The following is a 22,281-nucleotide window of genomic DNA, read 5'->3' as shown; positions in this document are numbered from 1 at the left end:
GTGGTTGGAGGATGTGTTAGTGCGTGTGCGTGCTGTTCACGCGCCGGGGGGGAGGCGAACGTTTTTCGTGTAAAACAAAGGGGGGCCCAGCAAAAACAGTTTGGGAACCACTGCTGTAGTGCCATTTTGGGGAGCAGTTCAAGTTGCTATACATCAATACAACCGTTATAGCCCAAATTTTAATAATATGTATGCATTCAGTCCATAGTAACTACATATACATATATACATATGGGGCGATTGTGGCTCAAGAGTTAGGAGTTCGCCTTGTAATCGGAAGGTTGCCGGTTCGAACCCCGGCTTGGACAGTCTCGGTCATTGTGTCCTTGGGCAAGACACTTCACCCGTTGCCTACTGGTGGTGGTCAGAGGGCCCGGTGGCGCCAGTGTCCGGCAGCCTCGCCTCTGTCAGTGCGCCCCAGGGTGGCTGTGGCTACAATGTAGCTGCCATCACCAGTGTGTGAATGTGTGTGTGAATGGGTGGATGACTGGATATGTAAAGCGCTTTGGGGTCCTTAGGGACTAGTAAAGCGCTATATAAATACAGGCCATTTACCATTTACCATTTACATATACAGCAAAAAGTGCAATAAACTAGAACAAATTGAAAATTGTTTTGTTTTGTATTTTTACATATAGTTGTAGATGTCCGTACAAACAAACAAACAGGCAACCAACACATCACATACACACTCCAAAATAATATAATATAATATAAGCCTGAGAAAACAACCTAGATTTTCATCAAAAAAGTACAATGTGCAATGGCAACAACACATATGGTTCAGTGTTATTAACTATGATAATAGCAGTAGGTACAAAAGACAATCTATGTCTCTTTGTCTTCACTGCAGGCACTTTATAACGACGACCTGATGGAAGCAGTTGAAAATCATTAAAGAGAGGATGATCTGAACACAACATGACAGAGGTCGCCTTCCTCAGCACCTGCCTGTTATAAAAGTCCACAAGCTGGACCTGAGACCTCCCTGAAATCTTACCAGCCACTTTAACCAGGTTGTTAAGTCTGGTCTTATTATTCAGAGACATATTACCGTACCAAGCAATGATACAGAAAGTTAAAACAGATTCAATAAAACTTTTATAAAAAAGAGTCATCATTGCAGATGAAACATTGAAACCTCTCAACCTCCTTAAAAAGTCTTTGTTGAACCTTTTTCACTGTAGCAGCAAGATGTGACTCAAAGCACAGAGCTTTATCAAGAACAACCCCCAAATACTTATAACTGTCCACCAGTTCAATGGCTGCACATTTACCACTGTTAGCGCAGGATGAGGGGATGTCTCCCTGAAGTCAATAACCATGTCCTTGGTTTTCAAGGTGCTGATCATTAAGAAGGACTGATCACACCACGAAACAAACTCATCCACAACAGGCCCATGGGAATCCTCTTCACCATGAAGGAGGCTTACAATGACTGTGTCATCTGCGTATTTAATGAAATGCCTGTTGGCCTGTGTACTGCGACAGTCATTAGTGTACAAAATATACAGTAGAGGAGAGAGACAACAACCTTGCGGTGAGCCAGTGGAAGAGTTCAGCTGTTTGGAAAAACAGCCGTTCACTCTCACACACTGAGATCTGTCAGTTAAAAAGTTTAAAACCCAACCAACGAGATTAAGATCAAGTGTAAACTGGTTAAGAAGTTTATCAGCTAAAAGATGTGGCTGGATAGTATTAAAAGCTGAAGAAAAATCAATAAATAAGAGCTGAGCATGAGCTTTGGCGCCATCAAGATGGCGATAAAGGAAGTTCAACAGAGTGACCACTGCATCATCAACACGTCTACGAGGCCTGTATGCAAATTGTAGAGGGTCTATAAGCTTCTCTACTTGCTAACTGAGAGTCTGAACTAAAACCAGGAAGACTTATCTTATTACAGTCACTGTAACAGTGACCAGTCATGTGTTTCATGCCTGCCCAGGCCACCCTTAAGTTATTGCTACCCATCTCCGCCTCTACCTTATCCTTGTATTTTACTTTGGCTTTTTTAATTTCTGATCTGATCTCCTTCCTAATTTCTCTAACTTTCAAGATATTCCCTTCAATAAAAGCTTTTTTCCTTTCATGAATCAGCCTCATAAGACCTTTTGAAGACCATGGTTTGTTATTAGGAAAAAAATGGAGATGGTGTCAGTCGCATTCTTAGGATTCGCTTTAGGGTGGATGTAAACAATGGTGACGTTGATCTGTGGGAATTCCCTCGGCAGATAAAACGGCCTCAAAGACACAGAGAGGAGCTCAATGTCAGGCAGACACACTTGTCTACGAACGGTCACATTTTTACACCATTTCTGATTTATATACAAACACACTCCTCCTTGAGATTTCTGGGTAGCTCCGGGGTCTCGATCCAAACGTATGGGAAACCCGAAGCCATTTAGTTCCAGAGAACAATCAGGGTCAGAGTCCTTGAGCCAAGTCTCTGTGAATGCCATTAGACATGTATCCCTGTAGCCACGCAAGTGTGCGACATTCAAATGCAGTTCATCCAATTTACTCCTCAGAGACTGCACATTAGCCAGGATTATTGATGGTAAAGGAATGACTCCAAACAACCGTCAGGATTGCCAATAAAATCATGCGAAATAAAAAACCCATCTTCGTTAAAAGAAGTTCCACAAAACACAAGCCGATGCTATAGAATTTCCTCAGGCAAAAAAAAATATATATAAAGGAATAAAAGAATGAAATAAAATAAGTTAAAACACTGACACTGACAGAGAGAGACAACCTGCTGCTCGCCACAAGAGCAGCGCCCCTCTTTCTAGTCTAGTCTAGACTGAGAATGCATCAAGACCACTCACTCACCCTTCCCTCCTGCCTCTCAGCTGCTGAAACTCACAGTTTGTTACCACGGAAGAGTCACTCCTTCATCTGAGATGAAGCCTGATAGTCTGACTGATGCAATATAACATTCAGTCTACACTTTGTTTTTGTGCAAAGATGATAAGCAGACTAAAGGAAAATATATGAACTCATTTCCACCACTATTAAAAAAAAACAGTGTCTGACTCGCAATCTGCTGCAGTAATGTAAGTAAAATAATCTGAAAATCACTATTTGACTAAATTATTTAGATGAGAAAATATATATTTAACACATTTGAGGAAATACTAATAACATAAACAAAAATAAATGTCCAATTTAGAAATCTTATTCTTTTTTGCTCTATAAAATAGTTGTTTTTATTTTTCAGTCACTCATCGTAGCAGTAGGATTTACATGAAAATAAAAACAAATTAAGTTTGAGAGAAAAAGTACATTTTTGGCACTCTCTGGGCAACTGACTCAGAGACTCAAATGAAAAAACCCGATTCATTTTGGTGAGTGACTCATTTAAACTCGATTCGGTAAAAAGAATCAAATTTACCATCACTAATACAAATCCCTTTGGAGAAAACAGCTTTAAAACATGTATTGTTAAATTCCAGATGTTTCTTTGCAAGGAAAACTCAAACACTGAAGCAATACCACCAGTAACCTCCTACATATGGAAATGTGGTGTCATTAAAGACATAATAATTTCATTAATACCCAATATCCAGCAAAATATGTAATTTGAACATTTTGTTCCTAACGAAATCAAATGTATATATTGTAGAAGATTAGCCAAATTTATGTAAAATGGCCAGTACATGAATTAAAAATAAATAAATAAACAAAATCGTATGACTGTGACAAATTTTACACAGTAATTCAGTCTAATAATCCACTCAAATATAAATATAAGTTTAGCTAAAAGCTCTATAGATAAGTCAATCAATAATATAATTCACATTTTAAATGATCATATGTGTTAACGTTTGAATCCTGACCTGAGAGTTTCCACTGCACACTGTGAACTCTTTAGTCCAGCAGACAGAAGCTTCACTCCTGAATCCTGCAGGTCAGAGTTACTCAGGTCCAGCTCTCTCAGACTGGAGGACTGGGAGCTGAGGACTGAGCACAGAGCTTCACAGCTTCTCTCTGACAGGTTACAGCCACCCAGTCTGAAAAACAAAAGATAATCTATAATACTTATGTAAAGTTTGTTATTATATTACATGCCATCTTTTTATTTTTGATGAAACCTTAACATACTAAGATACAACATCATATGGATGAACTTGAATAAAATGTTTTTTTTTAATTATATCTTTATTTGGATTGGACAAGAAAAAACCATCTGCATAGCAGTATATGAATAACATGGGAACAAAGTCCTTCCAGGTTTTAGATTAAGTCCAGGAGAGCAAATGATAAACAAAGTGATCAGCGGGTGCATATTAACCTCCACTAGCTATTACTAGGACAGTTGCTCGCATGCTCTCCCAAAGGAGATATATAGAACACATTACATGGAACTATAAACACAAACTGGGAGGGGTGCCCATGCTGCAATCATTGTGAAGAAATAAGTAAATAAACAAGCAATAGTAATAGAAGTAAATGTAAAAAACAAACAAACAAAAAACAACCAAGTAATAGTGAGATCAAGTGAAGTCAGCCCTTGTGGGGGTGATGAATTGGATCCAATTGTTCCAAATTTGGTAGAATTTGGCTTTTTGATTTCTTAACAGATATGTAAGTTTTTCCATCCTAAATATCTCTAAAATGATCCCAAACCAGTCGTCTAGGGTAGGCTGGGCTGGGCTTAACCATCTTCTAGTAATTGTTTTTTTACTTGCCACCAAGAGTAATTGCACCAACTTAATCTCACTCCTACATTCCAGAAAGGGGACCAAACCCATGTATAAAACCTTAAAATCTAAAGGTATTTGAACGTTAAAGACTGCACTTAAGGAGACCTGAACGTTTTTTAACTTGGGACAGTCCCAAAAGACATGAAAATGGTTAGCAACAGTCGAGCCGCATTGTCTCCAGCATTGCATATAAGCCCCTTTGTACCTCTCCTGATATGGAGTCTTGAAGTACCTAATAATATTCTTCCAGCCATGTTCCTTCCAGCTCATAGAACTGGACGTGGACCACTGGCAGTACAAAACATTTTCCCACTCCCCCACAGAAATAGCAATCCCTGATTCCCTTTCCCATTTATCCTTAGTGTATAAAGTATTATCCTTGCTGGCACTAGAGAGGGCTTTGTATAGTTTAGAAATAGATTTAGTAGGGGTCATGGTTGTGGCATTTTTCAGGATGAGGAAAAAATGCGACTCAGCATCATTGAAGTCGGACAGTTTGCATTCATGATCAATATATGATCTCAGCTGTAAGTTTCTATGAAAGTTGTATTTTGTCAGGTTGTGATTGTCCCGTAAGGCCTCAAATCTGAGCACAATATTTCTATGAGTAAGAGAGAGGAATGTCGTAAGGCCATAGGATATCCATGCTTCAAAGTTAGAGTCGTGTCTGTTTGGAATAAAATCCGAGTTGAAAGCAACCCACCTGAAGATTTTTAGCATTTTGTGTATCCCACAGATGTTGATTACCTTCTGCCAAACTTGGAGGGTGTGGGTTAACCAGGGGTTCCCCAGCTTTTCCAGCCGGCACATTAGACCCTTATCTGCCATTACAGCTTGTAGGGGGAATCGGTCCAACAGGCTGGACTCCAGTTCCTTCCACCTAGCCGTGTATGTTTTGTTACACCAATATAAGAGGGGGGTTATTTGAGCGACATAATAGTAATTCCTGAGGCAGGGGAGACCCAGTCCTCCCTTTTCCTTGGGGAGCTGGAGGGTAGCATATTTAATCCTTGGCTTTCGGCCCTGCCAGATAAATCTGGAGATCCATTTGTCCCACTCAATAAATTGGTAATCGCTCACTTCTATTGGCAAGTTTCTAAAAAGATAAAGCAGTCTGGGGAGCGTGTCCATCTTGATTGCGGTTACCCGGGAGCTGAGACGCATAAAGGGGACCAGATTCCATCTGTGCAAATCAGCTTTTATACTTGCAGATATTGGCTCGTAGTTTGCCTGAAAGAGCAGCGAAAGGTCCGCAGTCAAATATATTCCCAGGTACTTAATTTTCTCATTATCCCGATTTACTGTAAATTTGAGTAGAGATGTGTAATATTCTCCTAATGTTGTCAGTTGTTTGTCTATAGTGAATGAAACCAGTCTGATCTAAATCGATGAGGTCAGGTAAAAACTTCTCCAGTCTACGAGCAAGAATAGAAGTAAATAGTTTGTAATCCAAGTTAAGGACACTGATTGGTCGATAGTTTCCACATTCTCGTTTATCTTTCCCCTCTTTTGGGATAATTGAAATAGTTGCCTCCCTCCAGGAGGGTGGGATTTCTCCCTCCTGTAGGATGTAGTTAAATGACTTCAGCAATGTGGGGACTAGATCTGCCCTCAGGGTGCGATACCACTGAGAACTGAACCCGTCCGGCCCAACTGCCTTACCTGGTTTTAATCTGGAAAAAGCATTAATTTCTTCCACTAAAATGGGATGTGTTAGAAGCTCATTTTTGAGAGACGGGAGTGAAGGTAATTCTAGAGAGCTAAGAAAGGCATCAGTACAATTCTCCTCCGTAGCATTGGGCTGTGAGTACAGCTCCCTAAAGAAGGTCTCAAAACATTTCTGAATGTCTTCTAATTTTGATTCCAGAATATTAGTCTTGGGGTCCTTGATTTGGTATATCGTACTTTCCTCTAGTTGTTTGCGTTATTTATGTGCCAGATATTTTGCAGATTTCCCTCCTGTCTCATAGTATTTTTGCCTCAAAAAAATTAAGTTATTTTGGGCCTCCTGGGTGTAAATATCATTAATTTCATCCTGTATTTTCCTGATATCCTGCTTCAGAGTAGGATTTGCGGTGTTTATGTCTTCCTATTCTTTCAACTTTAAATTTGCCTGTAGTTCTGCTAATTTTTGCCCTTTGATTCTCTTTAAGTGGGAGGCGATAGAAATTAATTTACCTCTCATTACCGCTTTGAGCGTATCCCAAAGAATAGCTGGAGATACCTCTCCTGTGTCATTAACATCTAGAAATTCTTTAATGTCTACCTTTAATTTGGAAACTATGGCAGGATCATTAAGGTGCGATAACAATTTCCACAGTGTGGTACATTTTTTCCTAGCCACCTGCAAAGATAGAGAGATAGGACTGTGGTCAGATAGATCTCTTGTTAATATGTCACAGTCTTTGACCCTAAACCTATCAACTTTAAACATAAAAAAGTAGTCCAGCCTTGCATACACTTTAAAGGAACCAGAGTAATGAGTGAAATTTCTGGTAGATGCGTAGCGGTCCCTCCATACATCTATTATCCCCATCTCTACCATATAGGAATTGACTTTTCTAGTAAGTGCTGTTACCTTGTTGGTTGGGGAGGAGGAGTCTAGTTTAGGGTCAAGTCTAAAGTTAAAACCCCCCCACAGACAACTATCCCCTGAGAATCCACCAATAAATCAAACCTATTCCTATAGAATAGCCAATCGCTCCCGGGGGGAGCATAAACATTTAAAATTGTGATTTCAGACCCCTCTATCCATTCTGTTATTCTAACCAATCTGCCTTCCTCGTCACAGAGTTCTTAGATATGTTCATAGTTAAGTGTACCAGAGATAAGTGTAGCCACACCCCTCTTGTGTTTGGACTTAACGGAAGAGGAGAATACATATTTAAAACCCTTTCTTTTCAATCTCAAGTGATCTACTTGGTTCATGTGTGTCTCCTGAAGTAATGCAATCTGGGCCTTCTCCTTCCTTAGTTTGGACAGTATCTTATTCATCTTAATCACGTTCAGAACCCCGTTAACATTAAAAGAGATTACTTTCACTGACTCACTTCCCATAAAGATATATTAAGTTACCACAGCGCATAAACTCAATAGCAGCAGGCAACCCCCTCTTAAAACAGTAACAAGTGAAAAAAGTTAGGAATGAACTGAAAACATTTGAACATAACTGGAGCTTGAAAGCTCCTAAGCTGGCTTCTGACAGTGGAGCACTTCCACTGACACCCTCACAACTTGAAGGGAAACCCCTTATTACCCCCTGAGTTAGGGGGCTTTCCACTGCGACGTCACTCACAGCACGAGAAGCCCCACCCATTTTAGCTCGACAGTAACCATATTTCACCATGTTGTCCATAGCTAATACATAACATTAAATTCGTTCTCTTCACGTCTGTATACTTGCAGCTTCTCTCTATATCCCGCAGCTCCTCGGATCTGACGCGGACGCCGACCACCAACTCCCCGCCACAGCGGGCATCTTTGTAGTTTTTCTCTGGGGGTTGCCGGTGGTGTAATCACCTTTACCGGCAGGCCCCGACTCGCCAGGTCAGCCGTTGCCTCCTCCACCGTGTTGTAGGTTTTCACTCCTTCTTCGAAAAAAACCTTAAGGCGCGCTGAGTAGAGGGTCCTAAACCGTACATTCTTCTCTTTTAGGACCTTTCGTGCCTCTGCATACTCCTTCCTCATAGCCATGATCTCAGGGGGGTAATCGTGGTCGAGGTTGATCTTGCTGGAATTCCACATAAAACCTTTCTTTTGCCAAGCGAGCCTCAGCACTTCTTCTTTAACCGTGAAGCACAGGAATTTTACCAGGATCGATCTGGGTTGGGAGCCGTCCGGAGGGAGTAATGATAACACTCTGTGTGCTCTCTGAATTTGTAACGGTGTTGATGGTGGGATGGCGAGATTCTCCCGGAGTAGCTTCTCCACAAAGTGGGCCATAGATGGAGCTCCCGATTCTTCTCCCTCCGGCACCCTGTACAGTCTGAGCGACTCCCTCCTCGAGTAAGCCTCCAGTGATGTTAGTTTTGTTTGAAACTTTTCCTGCATGCTTTCTTCCATTTGCGCAACATCTCTAAAGTTAGAAATATCCTGTCTCAGAGTGACACTGAAAAACTAGTTCATGCATTTATTACTTCCAGGCTGGACTATTGTAATTCATTATTATCAGGATGTCCAAAAAACTCCCTGAAAAGCCTTCAGTTAATCCAAAATGCTGCAGCAAGAGTCCTGACAGGGACTAGAAAGAGAGAGCAGATTTCTCCTGTATTGGCTTCCCTTCATTGGCTTCCTGTTAAATCCAGAATTGAATTCAAAATCCTGCTCCTCACATACAAGATCTTAAATAATCAGGCCCCATCTTATCTTAATGACCTTGTAGTACCATATCACCCCATTAGAGCACTTCGCTCTCACACTGCAGGCCTACTTGTTGTTCCTAGAGTATTTAAAAGTAGAATGGGAGGCAGAGGCTTCAGTTTTCAGGCCCCTCTTCTGTGGAACCAGCTTCCAGTTTGGATTCAGGAGACAGACACTATCTCTACTTTCAAGATTAATCTCATATTTCCATTAAAAGTGTTGAATTTGTTTGATGTTCTTTATGATCTCTGGCACCAGTTCATCTGTAGGCTGAGCTCAATCCATCCATTTAGTGAAATTATGTTTAAAGGTCTCCTTGTTTTCTGAGCGTGCACAGATCCTGAAGCAGAAAGCCTGGGTTAATAGAGAAATGATCATCACTGTGATGATGCTCATCATCTCTGACTGGGATTTGAGGTTTTGTCAAAGCAGCAAAGAAAGCCTGGCTATGTTGGACTGGGTGTGGAAGCAGCTCCCAGTTTGAGTTCAGGAGACAGACACCCTCTCTACTTTGAAGATCAGCTTCAAACTTTCCTTTTTGCTAAAGCATATAGTTAGGACTGGACCAGGTGACCCTGAATCCTCCCTTAGTTATGCTGCAATAGACGTAGGCTGCCGGGGATTCCCATGATGCATTGAGTTTTTCCTTTCCAGTCACCTTTCTCACTCACTATGTGTTAACAGACCTCTCTGCATTGAATCATATGTGTTATTAACCTCTGTCTCTCTTCCACAGCATGTCTTTATCCTGTCTTCCTTCTCTCACTCCAACCAATCACAGCAAATGGCCCCGCCCCTCCCTGAGCCTGGTTCTGCCAGAGGTTTCTTCCTGTTAAAAGGGAGTTTTTCCTTCCCACTGTCGCCAAAGTGCTTGTTCATAGGGGGTCATATGATTGTTGGGTTTTTCTCTGTATCTATGAAGTGCCTTGAGGTGACTTTTGTTGTGATTTGGCGCTATATAAATAACATTGAATTGCATTGTTAGTATCTCAGACAAAATCTCGTCTGTGTTCTGGAGCTTATCTTTGTGTTCTGCAACCCTGGTTTCCACATCATTAAGCCGCGCATTGGCTTTATCCAACTCACCCCTTATTTCCAGCAGTTGCGCTTTCGTGTCTTTTCGAAATTCTTTCACCTCTTTCCCAATGCCTCTCAGTTCTTTCAGTATCAGCGTCAAACTTGCTGGGTCAACCTCATCTTCTGTCCCAGAATCCTCGCGGCTAGGAGTGGGAGAGTGGCCTCGGCTAGCCCCATAGGGGCTAACGTTAGCCCCTTCTGTTAGCTGCACATTGCCATCTTCCACGTTTTCAAACGTTAACTTCTTAGCTATTTTGTTCTTTCTGGACATCATTTAAACCCCTTTTTCCTCTTTATGTTGTCAAGAAAAACATGTTATTTTATTTTCACTGTGATGTCATTCATAAAGCACGGTCATTACTTCATTATTACTTCATTAGTCTGCATCAGTTTATCATCCATATTAGCATGTATCATTTATCATTTAGTAAATCTGCTATAACAGAAGTCTAGATACAATACTCTATTAGTTAGTAAAACCACCAGCTTAGCTGTGGATCCAGACGGCCCTAGCAGAGTCAGATAAGGACACTGACCGTTTGTTGGCCGGAATCTGACACTCTCACAAAATACACACTCATGAACACACTATTGGTTAAATTCCCAGAAAGCAGGAGTGGAAACATCTGGAAAATGTTGTTGTTCTTAGCCATAGAAGGAGATAAAGGGAAGATAGGGGAATTCTTCTGTGGTCTTCTGACGTCATACATGGCTATAAAACGTTCTGTCTTTTGTGCAAACGAGGAAGAGCTTCTTCCCACACCTGTACAATCTTGTGTGTAATAAATCACTTTTCGGACACTTCTGGGACTCTGGTCTGTGCTTATTTTTCCTTCCAAATAAAAAGAACTTCTACATTTTTGGTGCTCGAAACCCGGTTTGGAGGGAAAGAAGGACGCGCAGTGAGCTGAGCCCCAGGAGGGGGAACCCAGACAGGAGAGCCACTGAGTGACAGAACCGCGGCATAAAAAGGTCAGTACCACCTGTTGAATTTTTTATCCAAAGGTACTAAATTGGAAGTAAAACAAAATTGAATTGAATGTTCACTCAGGGGGCCTCCTGCTGAGTTCTGTCCAGAGTGATATTATTTAATTAGGATAATTAGGAGTAACAGTTTGATAAAATTCTCACAAAAGTTATTGCTGTTTATTTGGGGTTTTTTCTGTTTTTCTGTGTTGCATTGTGGTAGTTTGGCTTGGTTTGTGTGCTTTATGTGTTTTGTGGAGTTAAGATGCCAAGCAGGGTTAAGGTTAGGTAAATTCGGATATTTTGGGTGGGAGAAACGAGGTTTCGGGCGTCAGGTAATTAAAAACTGAGGGACTGAAGGTCCCCAGGGACGCTTTTAAATATAAACTAAAAGTTCCGGAGCGTGTGGCTCCGAAGAGCGCAGGCGCCTTCGTGTGGCAGCGACGGGTAATCAGTGGACGCACTGTTACTTCTGGCGGCGTTCCAGTAGCCCGGATGGTCTCCGCAGGGAATTCAGGCACCCGAAAAGACTAAGTGGTCAAGCATCACTTTTTACTGTGCTGTTTGGGTGGAGGGTGAGACCCGGCCGTGACCATTCAACGTGGCTGGCTTGTGAGCTTTAAGTAAAGCAAAAGGCGTGGGTTTGACACTAGCACCAGATGTGGAGCTCCTCTCTCAGCTGCGGGAAGCGGTTTTAAATTAATTTAGTCTCTAGAAATCTGAGCGACTCTCGGGAGGGCGTTCCCGTAGCGTTTAATTGATCAGCAAGGCGTGGCCTGGGCTATAGGGCTTTTAAATTAGTCGAAAATCTAGGTGTACCGGTACAAAAGGGTTCCATTGAAGTGTTAAGGAACCGTTAAATAACTAGTTCTGGCATCTGGTGTCTTGTGTTTGTCATGAGAGATACAGGCCTGTGTATATAAATAAACTGTGAAATTATTTAAACGGCTGTGTAAAGCGCCGATTAAATAAAGCGTGTGTTTGTGAAAATGATTTAATGCAATGAGTGTGTGACGATTGGGTAAAGAGTGTGTGGTTTTATATTTTTTTAAAAAAGAGAAGAGTAGAGAAACTCTCTGTGTTGGAGGAAAAAAGGTTGGGGCTGTGTGTGTGTGACAGGAAGTGTGCATGCCCATAGAAGGAGCTCGTGGTAGCTGCAAGGAGGGGGGCCTGTTGCACTTAGATAGTGTATTAATTTACTTGGGGCAGTTTTAATAAGTTTCAGTCGAGAGCTCTCGTACTAGGTGTCCATCCCCACGAGCGCCGGAACCGGAAGCCTTGAATAAAATGTTTAATTGGTTCATTTAAAAAAAACAAAATGTCAATTGATCTGACCTCAGAGTATTTAGTTTACAGTTTAAACTTTGTAGTCCAGCAGACAGAATCTTCACTCCTGAATCCTGCACATTTTTGATACTCAGGTCCAGCTCTGTCAGAGTAGAGGACTGAGAGCTGAGCATTGAGGACACAGCTTCACAGTTTTCCGCTAGAAGTTCACAGACGTTGAGTCTGAAAATGAAAACATGAACAAAGACTGATGTTAAAGTGTAATCAGGGTGCAATAACTAATCTTATATTTTAAGAATCCTTGTTGTTTTATGCTGAGCAGATGTGGTACGAAACAACAGTAAATTGATCAAGTTTACCTCTACTGTTTAAATTGCTGGATTTATTTTCTCAGTTAAAAACAAAACAAACAAACAAAAGAAAAAAGAATACAAATCGGTCAGACCTCAGAATATTCAGTTTGGCGTGTGGACTCTCCACTGCAGCAGACAGAAGCTTTACTGCTGAAGCTTTCAGGCTGTCGGTACTCAAGTCCAGCTCTCTCAGACTACAGGACTGGGAGCTGACCACTGACAACAAATCTGTACAGACTTTCTCTGACAGGTTACAGCTGCTCAGCCTGAAAAAAATAACAAGAACAACAAAACAATAATATTTATTATCAAATAAAATCTCTTTATATGTTGAATCTAAGTAATCAAATGTGTACAAATGAGTACACTACAATGCACAATTAAATAAAAAAATGTTCAAGAATTTAAGTGTAACAGAAGAAAACTATTTCAAATTAAACACAATTATTCCAATGTATGTAAATGGAAACCAGTGAAGACCAGGTTGATTTAGTGACAGTAGTTCAGTGTCTGCTGGCACAGGCCTGTGAGTACTGCAGTATTACACTTACTACAGTACTGCTGGTCACTTTATTAATTCTAATATGTGTGATTACTGTAAATGTAGTTATAAATAATGTATCACATCCTGGACTCTCGTTTCATTTTCTGTCTAAAAGCTGCTTTGGCTCATTCCCCTTTAAAGCCCCGCTCTCCCTAAAGGCCAACTTTATTTTGATTGGATGATTTCATAAAGCACGCTGAAGGGCAGTAGCCAGTTATCATGAGCTCCATCTCCTCAACCTTCTGGTTTAGAAATTATAAGAAACTGTATACCTCATAAAAACCCGTCTTGATCCATGCTCAATCATCCAGGTTAGTAAATCCCAAAAGTTGATTCTGTTCATCTGGACGTAGCGCTTTCAGTGGGAGAAACATTTCGTCACTCATCCAGGTGACTTCGTCAGTCTCAGCTGACTTCTGGTTTCCAACCCTATAAAAAGTACATTTGCATAATGACTGAAACCAGCCCACTGAAGGAACAATAAGGCTGGGAGGTCAGTTCCTTGACCATTAGGTTTGAGTCATTATGCAGATGTACTCTTTATAAGATTGGGGAAAGCTGCAGTCAGCTGAGCCTGAAGAAGTCATCTTGGTGAGTGACAAAATGTTTCTCCCGCTGAGAGCGCTACATCCAGATGAACAGAATCAAACTTTGGGGGCTCATAAAATCATGATTAGAAATCTTCTCAGATGTATTTTTACATTTTAGATCCACAGCAACAAAGTTCACAGCAGGATGTCTCTGTTCAGTAATTATTATGCCCATTACCTGCAAACTGTGAGGTACGCAGGTAATGTCAGGTAAACACTAGCTGTCTGAAACTGTTCCTGTTAAATGTGTGTATAAAGGAAATAAGCTGAAATACAGAGACTGGGTGGATCTGTGCTTTGACTTTGACACCAAAAATTTCTTCCTGTTAAAAGGGAGTTTTTCCTTCCCACTGTCGCCAAAGTGTTTGCTCATAGGGGGTCATATGATTGTTGGGTTTTTCTCTGTATCTATTACTGTACGATCTACTGTACAATATAAAGCGCATTGAGGTGACTGTTGTGATTTGGCGCTATATAAATAAAATTGAATTGAATTGAATTACATCCCATTTCAGGTACCTAGAACCTGAACCTTCTCTGGAAACCTGGGACGCTGGCGGGTTTCTCTTGCTTACCTATCTGCTCATCCTCTTTCTTTCTGCTCGCATGATGATTTCCTGGTTGAGTTTGTAAAGACTTTTGCTCAGGACCTTCTTGCTGTGCGGCAACAGTGCTAACCACCGCTGTATGTTTTTCAGTCATTAAATCAAACCATGAAAGATCAACTTGCTTCTCGTGATGAACCTGTCTGTTTTCGATTCCACACCAGGGTCTGCCCACTGGAAAGTTCAGGGATAAGGGTGGAGGATACTCACACAAACATAAAAACCCAGATTGCAACTCCAACTCTCTGTTCTAGTTAACCAGACCTTTCAGGCTCTTGTTCAATTAGAACCTCATGGAGTCTGAGTTAGCGAGACAGTTAAACATCCCTCTATGCCCCCTTAATCCGCCCATTCCCACTAAGTCATTAAATAACCGAGTGTCCCCTCACACAACTCAGCGCACAGAGCCTGTCACCCCTGGCAATCACAAGAAAACACTTACCTTTTTTGCTTTTCATGCACCTCACAAACCACTCATACTCGGGTTTCCTTGGCTAGAATTACATAACCCCCACTTAGACTGGTCAGGTCAGAGGGTAATCAGTTAGAGTCTGTTCTGTCATTCAAATTGCCTTGTTTCTGCCCGTCCACCGGAACCTGTGGAACCATCAACCAACACTGAGACTGTTTTAGATCTCTCCTCTGTCCCCACCAAATGTCATGATCTTCAGGAAGTATTTAGCAAAAGTAAAGCGCTTTCACTGCCACCTCACAAACCACAGGACAGCACCATAGAACTACTCTCTGGCTCCACCCGGCCTTCTAGCTGGCTCTATAACCTGCTTAGACCTGAGTGTGCGGCTATGGAAAAGTACATTAAGGAATCCCTCGGTGCAGGCATAATCCAACGATTGTCATCTCAAGTTGGAACTTCTTTTTTGTGGGGAAAAAGGATGGCTCTCTCTGGCCATGCATTTACTTCAGGGGCCTCAGTGATATTACCATCAAGAATAAGTACCTATTACCTCATTAGCTCTGCTTTCAGGCCATTTCACAGTGCCACTGGGTTTACAAAACCCCACATCCGCAACGCTTACCACTTTTTCCAGATCAATCAGGGAGACAAGTGGAAGACCGTTTTAAACATGCCATTGGGGGACTACGAGTATTTGGTCATGCCGCCTGGGTTAACTAATGCTCCCGCAATGTTTCAAGATTAGTTAACGATGTCCTCCGGGACTTCCTTGACAGGTTTGTATTGGTGTATCTGGATGATATCCTCATTTTTCCCAAAACCTGCGAGGAACATCAGTCTCATGTCCATGCTATTTTTCCAACGTTTGCTGGAGAATAAACCTTATGTCAAAGCAGAAAAGTGTGAATTCCATTCCTCATCAATAACTTTTTTCAGTTACATTTTGGCACGGGGGCAGGTGAAGACGGATCTGGCAAATGTGAAAGCTTTAACAGAGTGGCCTACCCCTTGTACCCATTGTAGATTCAAGAAGCATCTCCAATGGGTTTTGGGAATAGCAAATTTTTATAGACTGTTCATTTTCAACTATAGTCAGGTAGCTGCACCACTCAAGTCTCAGCATGCATCTGGTCCCCCAAAGCTGAAACTGCATTCACCAAACTTAAGTATCTGTTCACCACGGCACCTTTTTGGTTCACCCTGATCACAGTTATCATTGCAAAGGTGGACACATCAGAAATTGGAGAAGGGAGAGGTAAATGATGCCAAGTGAAAGAGAATGCTTTGGGGGGGGGGGGGGGGGGGGGGGGGGGTCATGCTGCTGTCATGGTCTGTGTGAGCGGCGGTGGTTTCCCACTAGACTCTGGTTTCTGCCTTTGGGTGAAGCCTGGTCAGCCTGTCCACTGTCCACACCTGACAGTAATCTACTAGGCTGAATATAACATCAGCACTCCCAATAACTCTCCTAACCTCCTAATCAAAGTCAAAAGTCAAAAGTCAAAGTCAACTTTATTTGTCGATTCTGCCACATGTACAGGACATACGGAGAATAGAAATTGCGTTACTCTTCACTCCCTAGATAAATAGCAAATGAACATTTAAATATATTTAAATATAAAAGTGATTAAAAAATGCAAGTAAAATAATTAAAAAGTAAAAATTTAAATAAATACAATTATACATATAACAAGAAAGCTATATAATATACAATATAATGGGTAAGTGACATTGAGTGTAAACCAGGCAGAGTAGTGCAAATAGGCAAATAGTGCAAATGGAGATTTGGTAATGTACGGTAAGAGAAAGTGTAACAACAAAGTCTTATGAGGTAATGGCAGTCCAATGCTCCACAAAGTGACTGGTAACTGGTGCAGGCCAGTGAGTGAGTCAGAGAGTGTGTGTGTTTGTGTGTGTGTGACAGAGTTCAGTGAGACCGTGGAGGAGAGAGGGGAGAGGGGGCAGAATCGGGAGGGAGTTAAGCTTCCTGACAGCCTGATGGATGAAGCTGTCCTTCAGCCTGCTGGTCCTGGCCTGGAGACTCCGCAGTCTCCTCCCCGACGGCAGCAGCTTGAAGAAGCTTTGCATTGGGTGTGTGGGATCAGCCGCTATGCAAAGGGCTTTTTTAGTGAGACGGGTGCTGTAAATGTCCTGGAGGGAGGGGAGAGAGACACCAATGATCCTCTCTGCAGCTCTCACTATGCGTTGGAGGGTTCTATGACAGGACGCATTGCAGGCTCCAAACCACACAGTGATGCAGCTCGACAGGATGCTCTCGATGGTGCCTCTGTAGAAAGTGTGCATGATGGGGGCTGGTGCTCCTGCTCTTCTTAGTTTGCGGAGAAAGAAGAGACGCTGCTGTGATTTCTTGGCCAGTGCTGTGGTGTTGTACGTCCAGGAGAGATCCTCTGTGATGTGCACACCCAAGAACTTGGTGCTGCTCACTCTCTCCACAGACGCTCCGTCAATGGTCAGAGGAGCATGTTGGGTGTGCATTCTCCTGAAGTCCACAACAATCTCCTTCGTCTTCTCCACATTCAGAGAGAGATTGTTGTCAGCACACCACGTGGCCAGGCGTCTCACCTCACTTCTGTAGTCGGTCTCATCCCTGTTGCTAATGAGACCCACCACCGTTGTGTCGTCCGCAAACTTGATGAAGAGGTTGGAGCTGTATGATGGGGTGCAGTCATGGGTCAGCAGAGTGAAGAGGAGGGGGCTCAGCACACATCCCTGCGGGGCCCCCGTGTTTAAAATGATGGTGCTGGATGTATTACTGCCAACCCGTACTGCTTGAGGTCTTCCGGTGAGGAAATCCAACAGCCAGTTGCACAGTGAGGTGTTGAGCCCCAGCTGGACCAGTTTTTGAATGAGCTGTTGGGGGATTATGGTGTTGAATGCTGAACTGAAATCTATGAACAGCATTCGAACATATGAGTCATTTTTGTCCAGGTGTGTGAGTGCCGAGTGGAGTGCAGTGGAGATGGCATCATCGGTTGAGCGGTTGGGCCGATAGGCAAACTGGAAGGGATCCAGGGAGGGGGGCAGGACAGTCTTGATGTGTTGCATGACTAGTCGTTCGAAGCACTTCATCAGGATGGGAGTAAGTGCAACAGGACGGTAGTCATTAAAGCAGGAGGGAGATGACTTTTTTGGAACCGGAATGATTGTGGTGGCTTTAAAACATGTGGGGACGACAGCCTGGATGAGTGATATGTTGAAGATGTCTGTGAAGACATCAGTGAGTTCCACTGCACAGTCTCTCAGTGCACGACCAGGAATGTTGTCAGGACCCGGAGCTTTATGTGCATTGATCCTGCTGAGGGATCTCCTCACGCTGTCCGGTGACAGAGTCATCACCTGGTCACCAGGAGGGGGTGGGGTCTTCTGTGCAGTGGTGCTGTTTTGGACTTCAAAGCGAGCAAAGAAAGTGTTCAGCTCGTTCAGCAGGGGGATAGTGCTATCACAGGTCTGTGGTGGGGGCTTGTAATCTGTGATGGTCTGAATGCCCCGCCACAGGCTCCGTGAGTCTCTGCTGTCTTTGAAGTGATGAGATATTTTCCTGGAGTACTGTCTCTTAGCCTCTCTGATGCCACGGGAAAGGTTGGCCCTAGCTGTCCTCAGGCTTGCCTCGTCTCCAACTCTGAAGGCAACATTCCGAGCTTTCAGCAGCCTGTAGACCTCTCCTGTCATCCATGGTTTTTGATTGGCCCGGACAGTTATGGTTTTCGTGACTGTTACATCCTCAATACACTTGTTGATGTAGGCAGTAACAGTCTCTGCGTACTCCTGGAGGTCAGTGGTGTTGTTATAGGTGGCAGCCTGCTTAAACATCCTCGGATCATCTACTCACCCTTGCAGTTCAGTCACGTTTTCCTGGATGCTGGTCTTCTTGATTCACTCACAGCCACATTAATGCCTTTCGTCTCTTAGACTTACTGGACCACTTGGCCTGGATTCAAAGCTAACAAGTACTCACCCAGACCTCACCACCTGCCTTCCCCAAGTTGCTTTCCGACTGCTGACAAGTAAATGGTAAATGGACTGATTCTTATATAGCGTTTTTCTACTCTCCCGGAGTACTCAAAGCGCTCTATACAACATGCCACATCCACCCAATCACACCCATTCTCACAAACACTTTATCTGAACTTAGTGCTTTCTAAGTACATTCACACGCATTCATACTCTGATGGATGCATCGGAGAGCAAGTTGGGGTTAGTATCTTGCCCAAGGATACTTGACATGCAGACTGGAGGAGCCAGGGATCGAACCACCAACCTTCTGATCAGTAGGTCAGATCAGACCAGCTTTACCTCCTGAGCTACAGAAACCCCAAATAAGACATTGAAGATAACCTCGTTCACTTACTGTAACCTCCACCAGTGATCTTTCTGATGCTGCTCTACCTCTGTTACAGTGACTCAGATTACCATCAACCAAGACCCATTTCCAGAAACCTACCACAGAGCCCACTTCATGCTCACAGCTTCAAGTGCTTGACTTCCGCCATAGTTCACAGTTCATGTTAAAAAATTCCAAGTGTCAAGTTCCTGTGTGTAAATAAAGCCTTCACGTCTAGTAATATTCAGTTCCTTCACCTTTGTCTGTATTTTGGGTTCACCATGTTGTTCTGGCCACACCGAGGTAACAGATTTATATTTGAAAAACAGAGAGACATGGGGGATTGCAATAAAGATGAGACACAAACCAGACCTTAAAATAAGAACATCTGAAAACGATGTAGGTGCAGTCTGGTAGCTCAAGTATTTGCTTTAAAAAACAGAGCTAGACTCCTGGTTGTTGGAGAGAAGTGAACAACTTGAGGATAATAAACCTGTCAGAGGGGCTGAAGGATCAGAGCTCATGTTCTTATAGGCTGGATCTGGATTGTGCTTTGATTCGAGTTGAAGACAAAAATATTTCAGAAATGCTGACATGTCCTGCTGGAGAGAAATATTTAAAGTATCATGACTATTTTAGTGACTATTTTTTAATTTTTCTAAAGTGGTAGTGTTCTTTGAACTGAGCACCTCTGATTTATTTCCCATGATTTTAAGAATGAAGCGATGAGTTTATGTTTACTTACAGAGCTTTGTTGGAGGCTTTGACCACTGGCAGGAGCCTCAGAAGAGCCTTCTCTGAAGCAGAGTATTTCTTCAGGTCAAACACATCCAGATCTTCTTCTGATGACAGTAAGATGAAGACCAGAGCTGACCACTGAGCAGGAGACAGTTCATCTGTGGAGAGACGTCCTGATCTCAGGGACTGTTGGATCTCCTCCACTAGAGAACGATCATTCAGTTCATTCAGACAGTGGAACAGATTGATGCTTTTCTCTGCAGACAGATCCTCACTGAGCTTCTCCTTGATGTACTGGACTGTTTTCTTATTGGTCTGTGAGCTACTTCCTGTCTGTGTCAGCAGACCTCGTAGGAGAGCCTGATTGGTCTGCAGTGAAAGACCCAGGAGGAAGCGGAGGAACAAGTCCAGGTGTCCATTTGGACTCTCTAAGGCCTTGTTCACAGCACTCTGGTGGAGAGATGGTTTAAACCACCAGGAGGTTGTTTGTTGTTGTTCCAGCAGATTGAGTCCAGAGTTGCTGAAGGTCAGATGGACATGAAGAGCAGCCAGAAACTCCTGAACACTCAGATGGATGAAGCAGAACACCTTGTCCTGGTACAGTCCTCTCTCCTCTTTAAAGATCTGTGTGAACACTCCTGAGTACACTGAGGCTGCTCTGATATCGATGTCACACTCTGTCAGGTCTGATTCATAGAAGATCAGGTTTCCTTTCTGCAGCTGATCAAAAGCCAGTTTTCCCAGAGACTCAATCATCTTCCTGCTCTCTGGACTCCAGTGTGGATCTGTTGCACATCCTCTATTATACTTGACCTTCTTCACTTTGGCCTGAACCACCAGGAAGTGGATGTACATCTCAGTCAGGGTGTTGGGCAGCTGTCCTCCCTCTCTGGTTTCCAGCACATCCTCCAGAACTGTAGCAGTGATCCAGCAGAAGACTGGGATGTGGCACATGATGTGGAGGCTTCGAGCTTTCTTGATGTGGGAGATGATCCTGCTGGCCTGCTCCTCATCTCTGAATCGGTTCCTGAAGTACTCCTCCTTCTGTGGGTCAGTGAACCCCCTGACCTCTGTCACCCTGTGAACATACTCAGGGGGGATCTGGTCTGCTGCTGCAGGTCGTGTGGTTATCCAGACGTGAGCATAGGGAAGAAGCGTCCCCCTGATCAGGCTTGTGAGAAGTACATCAACTGTGGTGGGCATCGTAATATCAGTCACACTCTTAGTGTTGTTGAAGTCCAGAGGACCTCGACACTCATCCAGACCATCAAAGATGAACACAACCTGGAAGTCTTCAAAGCTGCAGATTCCTGCTTCTTTGGTTTCAGTAAAGAAGTGATGAACAAGTCCCACCAAGCTGAACTTTTCCTCTTTCAGCACATTCAGCTCTCTGAAAGTGAATGGAAATATGAACTGGATGTCCTGGTTGGCTTTGTCTTCAGCCCAGTCCAGGCTGTATTTCTGTGTTAAGACCGTTTTCCCAATGCCAGCCACTCCCTTTGTCAGCACTATTCTGATCAGGTCCTGTCTTTTGGGTGAGTCTTTAAAGATGTCTTCTTGTCTGATGGTTGTTTCTGGTCTGTGTGGTTTCCTGGATGCTGTTTCAATCTGTCTGACCTCATGTTCATCATTGACCTCTGCAGTCCCTCCCTCTGTGATGTAGAGCTCTGTGTAGATCTGATTCAGAAGGGTTGGGTTTCCTGCTTTAGCGATGCCCTCAAACACACACTGGAACTTCTTCTTCAAGACAGACTTAAGTTTAGGCTGACACTTCTGAAGAGCATCTGAATCAAAAAAAGGAAAAAAGAAGGAAAAATACAAATCTGGTCTGAAGGAGCTATGTGATGTACTTTGGCCTTTATTTAACCTATCAAGTTTTTAATATACTCATTCTACCAGAAATTCATCAAAAAGGCGCTACAGGAATTCCTAAATGTATTTCCTGAAAACAGCCACATTAAATGTTTTGAACCTCCACATCTGCATTACTTTGCAGCTTTTCATATGTACCTGATGCCAACATGTGCAGGCTAAACAGGTTTCTGCTTTCTGTGCCTCTTCTTCAAACTTTGTAACCAAAAAAAACAACATTGAAGTGTCATAACGTTCCCCACTGCTATGTTATTTAAAGACTCATCTGAGAGAGATTCATTAATTCTTCTCATATATTACAATGGCGAAAGACAATGTAAACCGTTTCTGGCCACACAAAACATGTGCTTTACTTTATTATATATAAATGTGGCATTTTTTTCATTAAACATTTAAGTCAAATGACCGATGCTTAAAGAGTGTCCTCTTG

The 22,281-nt window shown here is 42.8% G+C and overlaps 2 protein-coding genes across 2 annotated transcripts in view; both read right to left on the bottom strand.

The window, feature by feature from the left end:
• Nucleotides 1-22,281, bottom strand: part of LOC147337064 (protein NLRC3-like) — a 280,764-nt gene that overhangs the window by 15,547 nt on the left and 242,936 nt on the right. The window contains exons 4-7 of the mRNA XM_086285731.1: nucleotides 19,987-21,763; nucleotides 12,841-13,014; nucleotides 12,444-12,617; nucleotides 3,840-4,013 (exon numbers count right to left, since the gene is read on the bottom strand). Of these exons, the coding sequence (XP_086141857.1) occupies nucleotides 3,840-4,013; nucleotides 12,444-12,617; nucleotides 12,841-13,014; nucleotides 19,987-21,763 (2,299 nt within the window). The remainder of the gene's footprint in view (nucleotides 1-3,839; nucleotides 4,014-12,443; nucleotides 12,618-12,840; nucleotides 13,015-19,986; nucleotides 21,764-22,281) is intronic.
• LOC147337069 (protein NLRC3-like) overlaps nucleotides 1-22,281 on the bottom strand; it is a 169,845-nt gene that overhangs the window by 126,053 nt on the left and 21,511 nt on the right. The window lies entirely within an intron of this gene.

Source organism: Aulonocara sp. 'chitande type north' Nkhata Bay, linkage group LG3 (assembly GCF_057382095.1).
Source record: "Aulonocara sp. 'chitande type north' Nkhata Bay isolate Kocher_YH1m ecotype deep benthic linkage group LG3, A_spYH_male_GT1.1, whole genome shotgun sequence".
NCBI classification, from domain to species: Eukaryota; Metazoa; Chordata; class Actinopteri; order Cichliformes; family Cichlidae; genus Aulonocara; species Aulonocara sp. 'chitande type north' Nkhata Bay.
Note: the sequence above shows the minus strand (reverse complement) of the source record. Positions and strands in the feature narration are given on the sequence as shown.